Source organism: Conger conger, chromosome 12, assembly GCF_963514075.1.
Source record: "Conger conger chromosome 12, fConCon1.1, whole genome shotgun sequence".
NCBI lineage: Eukaryota > Metazoa > Chordata > Actinopteri > Anguilliformes > Congridae > Conger > Conger conger.
The window spans coordinates 7,263,059-7,274,418 of record NC_083771.1 but is presented as its reverse complement, the minus strand read 5'-3'; the positions used below and the strand labels follow the sequence as shown (position 1 = coordinate 7,274,418).

Below are 11,360 nucleotides of genomic sequence, written 5' to 3'. Positions count from 1 at the left end.
CGTCGCTCTGGATAAGAGCATCTGCTACATGCCTGTTATGTCATGTAATGTAGTGGTTCTTGGTGTGGATGGACCTTGACTCTTAAAAGTATTAGATTTGAACAAGTCTTCCCACTTCCCTTTCTCCAGAGGCACCTGGAGCCAGAGTTTTTCCAGCAGCTGTTTGGAATGTCAATCGTGGAGTTTGACCTGCTGTCATTACGGAAACACAACAACCTGAAGAAGGTTTCGCTCTTCTGAGAGACCAGAGCGCCATTTCCCAAAACCAGAAAACCAATCAAATATACTCCTGGGGAAAAAAACCCATTCTTTTAAAAACTAGAAAAAAATAACATCTATTTGAGCAGGATGATGAATCTCTGAATATATTGTCTTAAAAAAAGTCCTATCGATGTCCCACTCTTGAATCATATTTACAGAAGCAGATTACAGTCTAAAGATCAGAGCCACTCGTGTCCCGCTTTCTCTCTGCATCAGCATAATGTATAAAATATGACAAAGGGCTGTACGTTATAGATTTCTTCCACGCCCTGTGTGACCCTGTCCTCTTGCCGAGTCCGTCTGTTCCTAGCCTGAGTGAACCTGTCTTGTGAAATGCACGGTTATCAGATGGAGTCTAACTCTGACACTAACACGCTGTTCGATCCACCGTTAACATCTTACAACATATCGCAAGCCCGTTACAGAAAGATAGGCCATGAACACTGTACCTCCGGCGGAAAGTATCTATGTCGGCATCTACATTAAATTACATTATTGGCATTTGGCAGACGCTCTTATCCAGAGTGATGTACAACAAAGTGCATATCCATAACCAGGGATAAGTTCGCTGAAAGACCCTAGAGGGAAGTACAATTTGAACTGCTACCTGTACAACAAAGATAAGGACGAGGGCCAATTTTTTTTTTTTTTTTTTTTTTTTTTTTTTAAACAAGAAACAAACAAACAGAGCAAAAGTGACCAAAGTTAACTATCAAAACACTGCTTACCTAGCCAACTAAAAAATACCGATACACAAAGCAAGTCACAGAGACAACAATTAAGGTTCACAGGGAGGTAGGGAGGGATGGGGAGAGGTGCTGCTTGAAGAGGTGTGCCTTCAGCTTGCGTTTGAAGGTGGGGAGAGATTCTACAGTTCTGACCTCAACGGGGAGTTCGTTCCACCATCGTGGAGCCAGAACAGACAGCAGTCGTGAGCGTGAGGTGGAGGTTCGGAGAGGGGGAGGTGCCAAGCGGCCTGTGGAGGCTGAACGAAGAGGTCTGGCAGGGGTGTAGGGTCTGATGATTTTTTGTAGATAAGCTGGGGAAGACCCCTTAACTGCTTGGAAGGCTAGCACCAATGTTTTGAATTTGATGCGAGCCATGACAGGCAGCCAGTGGAGGGTAGTAAGCAGGGGGGTGACGTGCGAGTATTTTGGAAGGTTGAAGACCAGACGAGCTGCTGCATTCTGGATAAGTTGGAGGGGTCTGATGGCGGATGCTGGGAGGCCAGCCAAGAGGGAATTGCAGTAGTCCAGGCGGGACAGAACCATCGCTTGGACCAGGAGCTGGGTCGAGTAGGGGGTGAGAAAGGGGCGGATTCTCCGTATGTTGTATAGGAAGAACCTGCAAGACCGGGTCACCGCCGCAATGTTCTCGGAAAGGGACAGTCTGCTGTCCATCACCACGCCGAGGTTCCTTGCACTGGGTGACGGCGTGAGTGTGGTATCCCCGAGGGAAATGGAGAGATCCAGATGGGGAGAGGTATTAGCAGGGATGAATATCATTTCAGTCTTGCCTGGGTTGAGCTTTAGATGGTGGTTGTCCATCCAGCTCTGGATGTCCCTCAGGCAAGCAGAGATACGGGCTGAAACCTGCGTATCAGATGGCGGGAACGAGACAAAGAGTTGGGTATCGTCCGCGTAGCAGTGATAGGATAGCCCATGTGCAGTGATCACAGGGCCAAGGGAGCGAGTGTAAAGAGAAAAAAGAAGCGGGCCTAGGACTGAGCCCTGGGGAACTCCTGTGGCGAGGGGCCGAGGTGTCGATACCGAACCAGCCCAGGCAACCTGGAAGGAGCGACCAGAGAGGTAGGACTCAATCCAGTCCAGGGCTGTGCCACAGATGCCCGTTGTTGACAGGGCAGACAGGAGGATGGAGTGATCCACAGTGTCGAAGGCAGCAGAGAGATCTAGAAGAATGAGGACAGAGGAGAGGGAGGCCGCTCGTGCGGCATGGAGTGACTCACTGACGGAGAGGAGCGCAGTCTCTGTCGAGTGGCCGGATCTGAAGCCAGACTGATGGGGGTCTAGCAGGTTGTTGTTAGAAAAGAAAGAAGAAAGTTGAGTAGAAGCGGCTCGTTCTATAGTTTTAGAAAGGAAAGGAAGAAGAGATACTGGGCGGTAGTTCTGGATGATGGAGGGATCCAGAGTAGGCTTTTTTAGCAGCGGAGTGATGTGGGCCCTCTTGGAAGATGCCGGAAAACAGCCGGAAGACAGGGAGGAGTTGACAAGGGAGGTGACAAATGGGAGAATGTCAGGTGTGATAGTTTGGAGAAGAGAAGAGGGGATAGGGTCAAGGGCACAGGTTGTGGGGCGGTGGGAGAGCAGGAGTTGAGAAACATCAGAGTCTGTAAGGGGGGAGAAAGTGGAAAAGGAAGGGATGGGCCTAGGGGGGGGGAAGGGCACAGTGAGGGGGGCGGTGGTTGTAAAGGATCTGCGGATGACTGTGACCTTCTCATCGAAGAAATCAGCAAAGTCATCAGCAGCGAAGGAGGACTGAGGAGGAGGAGCCGGTGCGTTGAGGAGAGAGGAGAAAATAGAGAAAAGTTTCCGGGGGTTAGAACCGGAGTTCTGAATTTGTGTTTGATAGTATTTAGCTTTGGCGGCAGTGACAGCGGAAGAGAATGCCGCCAGGAGAGACTGGTGAGTTGTGAGGTCTGAAGTGTCTCTGGATTTCCCCCACTTCCTCTCCACTGCGCGGAGGCTGGCCCTGGAGGTACGGAGGGTGTCAGATATCCAAGGGGACGGGGGATGTGCGAGGCGGCTTTGAGACAGGGGGACAGAGGGAGTCAAAAGCAGAGGAGAGAGATGAAAGAAGGGCGGCAGATGCAGAGTCAGCGGGGAGTTTGGAGAAGGATTCGAGAGACGGGAGTGAGGCGGTGACAGTGGTGGCAAAGGAAGAGGGTGAGAGGGAGCGGAGGTTACGGCGGGCTGAGGAAGGGTAGGTGGGAGGAGGGGGAGGAGGATGGGGAGGAAGAGGGAGGGAGAATGAGATGAAGTGGTGATCAGATGTATGCAGAGGGGTAACCGTGAAATCGGAGCATGAGCAGTTCCTCACAAAGACAAGGTCTAGGACATTGCCCGCCTTGTGGGTTGGAGGAGAGTGTTGCAGGGAGAGGCCGAAGGAGTGGAGTAGCGGTAGGAAGGCAGCAGCCTGGGAGGCTTCAAGGTGGATGTTGAAGTCTCCAAGGAGAATCAGCGGGGTGTCATCCTCAGGGAAGGAGCTGAGAAGGGTGTCTAGCTCATCAAGGAAGCTTCCCAGGGGCCCTGGAGGGCGATAGATAACTGCAATAAAAAGGTTAGTAGGGTAGGATACTGCAACAGAATGGAATTCAAAAGTGGATATGGACAGGTCAGAGAGGGGGAGAACAGAGAATTTCCACGAGGGGGAAATTAAAAGACCAGCACCACCGCCACGGCCAGAAGGCCGGGGAGTGTGCGAGAAGGAGAAGGAGGATGAGAGGGCAGCGGGAGTGGCGGTGTTGTCAGGTGTGATCCAGGTCTCAGTTAGGGCAAGGAATTGTAGGGACTGGAGGGAGGCATACGCAGGGATGAAGTCAGCCTTCCGAGTGGCAGACTGGCAGTTCCATAGTCCCCCTGTGACAGCAAAGTCCTTACAGGGGGTGAGCAGGGGGTAGCTGAGGTTGGAGGGGTTCCGACGCCGTGGAGGCCCACGTCGCAGGGGGTGTCTTCGGGGGAGAGAGCACACTGGGATGGGGTGAAACATAACAGCATAGCAAACTGGGACGGAGCGACGCTGGCGTCGCTCTGAAGACGCCTATTTAAAGCACCTACAAATCGCTCACAAGCAGTATCAAATCAGCGCTAATCTCCTGACAAACTCCTGACAAACTCAGCAATTTCAAACAAACGTTCAATCACTCTACAGGTATGCAACCAGTATGAGTGATTAACAATACAACAAACAGCAATACAACAAACAGACTGGCTCAAGCCCTAACCTCAGATTGTTCAAATTAGCAATAACGAAATTACACTTTACCGTATCTAGTGGACGGTCCGCAGCAATACCACACACCTAGCTTGAGCTGTTTTTTCATCAGGATTGCCTTTAGCCCATGAATAGCCTTCCAAAGATACATCTGCTCATCTCGAAGCGGCAATAGAGTACAGGTAAGATATTTTGGAGTGTATCTAAAAGAATATCAATGTGTGTGCCACTAACCTTAAAACCACAATGTGTCAGTGCAGTAGCTGAGCTCTGCAAGAATAGTTTCGTTGAAATGGTCATGTTTGTAAACCAGAATTGTGACATTACAGTTCTACCAGTGAATAAAAGGAAATACTGAAAAATGGTTGAATTAGGAAGGCAGTTGCATGCTTAAGTGTTGCATAGGAGGTCATTGAAATTAATCTCTTGAGAACCAAACCACTTCTCCCTCTATATACCCAAACATCAAAGGAACACTGAAAGATAATGTGTGTAATATGGAAAAATCACAACATAATCAACATCATCATCATTTTTCATTAATTCCTTGTATTTATATCGCGCTTTTCTCACTAGACAGAGCCTCAAAGTGGCACAGTGACGAGAGGGGAACTCATCTCAACCACCATCAATATGTAGCACCCAACTGGGTGATGCAATGGCAGCCATTTTGTGCCAGAATGCTCACCACACATCAGTTGTGGTGGAGGTGACACATTTTTTGCCATGAGATTGGGATGATTAGGTGGCAAGTTGAGAGAATACAATTATTTATTGGGACATGTCTACTGTATAATATATCAGATACGTTTCTCCACCACAACAGACTAGACAGAAACACTAGTTATTGGCTGCAAAGCTTAGATTACATGGGTACAGTAATGCTGTATATTTAACCAGCAGTTAGAAGCTGTAATCTAAGGTTCTCATCGTATTTGTGTCGGTCCACATAATGCTTAGGCCACGCTGTATCTGTGTTGCAAAACGTCATACTTCTGGGTGCGTGTCTGTATGTGTGACCGCATAATGCTTAGACCACACCACATCTCTCAGCCACACTTTGATACTTCTGCTTTTTATTTCAACATCAAAATGTCTGAAATGGAAGATAAATAAAATTGTGAGTTGTTCCTGTCAGCGCAGGTGTGTTTCTGTGTTTCAGTTTCTGATCATTTGGACTTCTATTCCCTGTTCTTTCTGGCACAGAGATGTGCATTTTCCTTATTTTTAGTAGTTGTATTTTCAGCAGTCCTGGTAGTATCCAACATACCGTTTTAGGAACAGGCACCGGCTTTACTCATTGCTAGCGAGCTAACCAAACATAGGGCTAAACAGTGTTCCCCATATGAATGCAAAATGGGAAACTTCTATTTCACAACAGCCAGAGCAGCAGGCTCATATGACCCACAATGCCGTATGACGGCACCGTACTTTCCCTCCATTAAGGTCGCCCAGGACATACAGCACTAAGAATCCTTTGTTGATTCTGGTGCGCACCAGTTCCCCTAATGTGTATAAGTGTGTGTTTGTGTTTGTTTGTCTCAAAAAAATGGTGTCTGTAGCGTGTGTACATATTTGCGATTTTTTGTTTCTGTACAATGGCCTCCTTTCTCAATAAAAATGTCCAAACTAGGGACGGTATTTGAATTTGTTCATAATAGTTATATGTACTGTAGGGTGACACAACTATCTGGATTCGTAGCAGCCTTTTTACAAATAAACCTTCCAGACTATTGGTCTATCCCTTTGGAAATGCACTGTCTAGGCTGCACTTTACAACCTTGCACCCCAAAGGTAGTACTTCATGCCTTATAATAGGAATTTGTTATTTATCTGATGCTTTTATCCAAAGCGACTTACATTTGATTCGACTAAGCAGGGGACAATCCCCACTGGAACATTGTGGAGCCTCGTCTGGCAGTCAGAGGGTTGTCGTAGTGTCCCTGTGTGGTCTTTGTTGTGGCTACACTGCGGCTTGAACCACCAAGCTTCCAGGTCCCAATCATGTCAACGCCAGGCCCCGAAAAATACCTTACAAGTAAGGCGACGTTAGCTTTATCAAATGTCCAGTCAGCTACAGTAGTATAAGGCAAGACAGAGCTACCCAGAGAGATAATACTATTCTGTTCGAATTACCGAGAGGATGGTCTTTTCATTTTCTGCCTCCTGTATTAATTTATATTAATAGGCCTGCGTTAACAGACATGCTCTTCATGGTTATTCTTCTCTATTCTTAATATTACTTCAATTACTGTATCTACACTCACTGAGCACTTTATTAGGTATTTATTCGACTTCCTGCTGCCGCAGCCTATCCACCTACGGGTTTGACGCGTTGTGTGTTCAGATATGCTCTTCTGCATTCCACTGTTGTAATCGTGTTTATTTGTGTTACTGGTACCTTCCTGTCAACTTCAAACAGTCTGGCCCTTCTCTGACCTCTCATTAACAATGCCCACAGAACTTCCGCTCATTGGATGTTTGTTTGTTTTTCATACCATTCTCTGCAACTTCTAGAGACTGTTGTGCCTGAAAATCCCAGGAGATCAGCCGTTTCTGAGATACTCAACACCAACAATCATTCCACGGTGAAAGTCACTTTGATCATATTTTCCTCCTTATGATACTGAAAAACAGCTGAACCTCTTTATTATTTATAATTTATAATTATTTAATTCATTATTATTATTATTATTGTTGGTGTTGTTGTTATTATTGTTATTGTTGTTGTCGTGCTGAACAAGTATTGCATAACAGAAGTAGATCATCGGGGGGGATTTGAGCCAGTGGGGAAGTTGAGCCAACCCTTGTTTCTAGGAAATGAAAGACAAAAACATACTTCGGAAGAGTCTGTTGAGGAGACATGATTATTGTGTCTGAACTATAATAGACAAGTTAAACAAATATATCACTTGCGTTTGTGCTTTAGAAAGCTACAATATGAGGATGAACTGTTAGTATGAGCATTTGTGTGTTGCGGTTGTAACTGTGTTTCCCAGACATGCTCTGGGCAGGCACTAGTATCAAGTAAAGTTTATAATATCTCTCACTGGATTCACTCAAGCGGTATCTTATCTAAGATTCGTACAGGATTGCAGTAGTGCTTAATAATATTAAGAATTTCACCCAAACCCACAATAACAACAGCAGACCAATCAGCTCATGTGTCAAAGATAAGATTGTATTAACAGTATTGACACATCAAATCAGTGTATTAGAAAAAAAAAATGTTGAATATGAACATGAACATGTATGTATGTTGTATATGAAAAATCAATGTGAATCTCAGAGTACCACGAGTAGAACGTGTGGTGTACAATATGAAATATCAATGTGAATCTCAGAATACCATTAGTAGAACGTGTGGTGTATAATGTGAAATAGCAATACAGATCATAAAGTTCAACCTTATCTTGTAGCACACATATAATGAACATCAATTCAGATCATATAAATCACCCTATGTTGGATCCAACAACCCCAAAAATATATATATAAATGTCTTTTTGATATAAGATCTCATTTAAGAAAAATGGAAAAAAAACAGCTCGATCCGAGATGAGTAGTAAGGGGGAAAGTTTTGCGTGTTTCAATACGAAAGTTCTGATCATACAGTCCCGATTAAAACATGTCCCGTCCTACCACAATCTTGTGGGGGGGGGGGAATCAGTCCATGGGATGACGTCCTACTCTCGAGGGAAACCTCTCAGTCCATCGAACGAAGGCAGGCTAATAGTAGACGGACGACACTTCGAATACACTTCGATGCACTGCACTCAGGGGGGGAACCAGCCTGCACACACGCCGTACAACGATTAGCAAAACTACATTTTAGAACTAAGCGGGTCAGCGACGTTTGGTACAAATAAGTAATTCCCCACATCATTACATCTTAACATGAACATACAGCAAATGTGTATACCAAAAGACACAGGTATTACTTTTCTTCATTCAAATACGTATCCTAGCTTATTCTGCGATAGCACCATAGCCATGTAGCTAACACAGCTAGCTTACATGAGCGTATAACACCACATGAGGTTTGCAATTTCCATGACAGTGACACATCACGCTTCTAGTAGTCAGCCTATGTTGACTGGTTTACATTGCAATTAATTTTGTTCAACATGTAATCTGTCGTGAACAAATTAGCTAAGTGTCCACGTTTCAACTTTCAACTCACCAGGATAAGTTCAAAATAAACCAAAACAGCTCTTCTTATAAATGTTCAAGATGTCAGTTAACTTCTACTTTACTCTATGAGTTCTGTGTTGTATTAACCTAAGTGATTATAAGCTATTTGTCAAACATCGTATCAAATGTCTCAGTCTAATCTCTGCATAGCTGCCAACTCTCACGCTTTCGGCGTGAGACACACGCATTTTCCTGTTTTCACACGCACATGCAAATGCGTGTGTCTCACGCCGAAAGCGTGAGAGTTGGCAGCTATGTCTCTGTATCTGGGTGGATGGTGTCAGTCTGGGGAAAAGAAAAAAAAAAAGATAGTTTCTCCTCATGAGGAGGGTCTTAGGGAGTGTCTACAAATACCCAACCACTAATACTAGTGCTAAAGTGAGGGACTATTCACTTTAAGTAGGTGAAACTAATGAGGGTTACACGGTACTTCGATAAAAAAAACAAAAAAACATTCAGATGATCAAATAGGCCCTGGTCCTTATCTTCGTTGTGCAGGTAGCAGTTGAAATTGTACTTTCCTCTAGGATTTTTCACCACATTTATCCCTGGTTATGGGTATGCACTTTGCACTTTGTTGTACGTCGCTCTGGATTAGAGCGTCTGCCAAATGCCATTAATGTAATGTAACTCGAAATGGCTGGATGATGAGTTTTATTGAATGGTGAGGGTGGGGTAATATGAGCCAAAAGGTGCACTTATGATTGTTATTCTAATTCTATAACTAATTATGCATTGCATTCTTCAATTTTATCTCACAAATTAACTAAGATGGGACACATGGAACCTTACAGACCAAAAACCATCATGCCGAAGTTGTATACCTGCTGAACAAATGGCAGCTCCTCTTGAGGGTAGCAACAAAACAGCATTAAGGAGCTTCAGCTAATGTTCACATCAACCATCAGAATGGGGAAAAAGCCTGATAAAAGTGACTTTGACCGTGGAATGATTGTTGGTGGCAGACAGAGTGGTTTGAGTATCTCAGAAACTGATGATCCCCTAGGATTTTCACACACACTAATATCTAGCATTTGCAAAGAATGATGGGGGAAAAAAAAAGTAATCCAGTGAGCAGCAGTTCTGCAGATAGAAACGCCTTGTTAATGAGAGACATCAGAGGAGAATGGCCAGACTGGTCAAAGGTAACAGGAAGGTGACAGCAGAGATGGGGACTCGAGTCAGTGACTCCAGTCGCACATACACGGACTCCAGACTCGACTCAGACCAAAAATGATTTGAGACTCGACTCGGACTCTTCAATAAGGACTCGTGAACAATAAGTGTCAAAATAAATAAATTGTCAAAAAGTCTGCATTATGAAAATGACGAAGTGAATAATGTCAGAGCCAATGATTATTTTTCAATTATTTATATGAAAGACATTCCTTAATTGAAACACACCCAACGTCGTTTTACGTGCCACACTGTCCCTTTTAGTAGCAACCATAGCAACACCCTACACTGTATTTCTTGCAGCATAGCTCACTAAGATTAGCCTACAGTTCCGCATTGTGTGGCCTTTTTTAAAATTATTTAAATAATTCAGGTCATCGAGTAAAACAAAATGATTGCAACTAGCAAAATGTTGAGAATTTAAATAAAAGATGCGGGAGCAACCACGTCAAATTTCAACAGACATTTGAAAACGGAAAGGTAAGCCAGTTTACCAGCACTGGAGATGATCCCACTGCTGTTCATGGTTGCGTTGATGTAACTTAGCTAAACTGTTGTGTTGGCCAAATTACGCGTTTCAGTATGATGTTTGTGTCACAGTTAATCAGCACACCAAAAGCGCATATTTTCTTATTTTGTTGACTGAGAAGTTGTAGCAATCTTTCATTTCAAATGGTTGATCTTGAAAAGCTATGCAAGCTAGAGAACCACGAGTGTAAGGTACAGTAACGTGAAAACAAACTTCTTCAGGTTGGCACCCGTACATTTTCATTGCCAACATAGTTCACACCAGCAGCTGCGTTTTCAGTAAAACGGCCATGTAATGGGATTTTGATCTGGAGCCTTATCAAGGGCTCAAATTAATTAATTAATTATCAATTCATTATTCATTATCATTGCTTATCCTGAACAGGGTCGCAGGGGGGCTGGAGCCTATCCCAGCATACATTGGGTGAAAGGCAGGAATACACCCTGGACAGGTCGCCAGTCCATCGCAAGGCACACACACCATTCACTCACACACTCATACCTATGGGCAATTTAGACTCTCCAATCAGCCTAACCTGCATGTCTTTGGACTGAGGGAGGAACCCGGAGTACCCAGAGGAAACCCATGCAGACACGGGGAGAACATGCAAACTCCACACAAAGAGGCCCCGGCCGACAGGGATTCGAACCCAGCATCTCCTTGCTGTGAGGCCTGATCAAGGGTTGCACTATTTTTCTTTAAGATCGATATGCAAGCAGGACATTTACATTTACATTTTAGTCATTTAGCAGACGCTTTTATTCCAAAGCGATTTACAAATGCGTAGGTTCTTCCACAAGTCAAAGCATCACATCCATAACTAGGAAAATACACATGAAATGCTTTTCTAAACATATAGTCATCATAAGTGCAATTTTCTTTTTTTGGGGGGGTTAGACAAGAGGGATAGGGATATCAGAAAGGGGGGCAGGGGAAATCAGGAGGGAGGACTAAGGTAGAGTTTGAAAAGGTGTGTTTTTAGTCTGCGTCGAAATAGGGGGAAGGATTCTGCTGTCCTGACAGTGGTAGGCAAGTCATTCCACCACTGAGGAACCAGAACGGAAAACAGGCGTGAACGTGCAGCTCGACCGCCAGGTGCTCGTAGAGAGAGGACAGCGAGTGATTTTGAATCACACTTCTTTCCGTGAGAAGTCCCAACCTGTTTATTACATTCCGGCAGATGTGCATGCAAGATAGTTGCTATCTTCGTTTTGGTCGCAGCACATTTGACACGCGAGGTCCTTAAATT

The 11,360-nt window shown here is 44.6% G+C and overlaps 1 protein-coding gene across 1 annotated transcript; it reads right to left on the bottom strand.

Annotated features, from left to right (window-relative positions):
* Nucleotides 1–1,079: 1,079 nt before the first annotated feature.
* LOC133141817 (uncharacterized) lies at nucleotides 1,080–2,162 on the bottom strand (the record flags this gene model as incomplete). The annotated part of the gene is made up of 2 exons (XM_061262582.1): nucleotides 1,080–1,853; nucleotides 2,049–2,162. Coding segments are annotated over 2 exons (888 nt in total), but the record flags the coding sequence as incomplete, so codon positions are not given.
* Nucleotides 2,163–11,360: the final 9,198 nt, after the last annotated feature.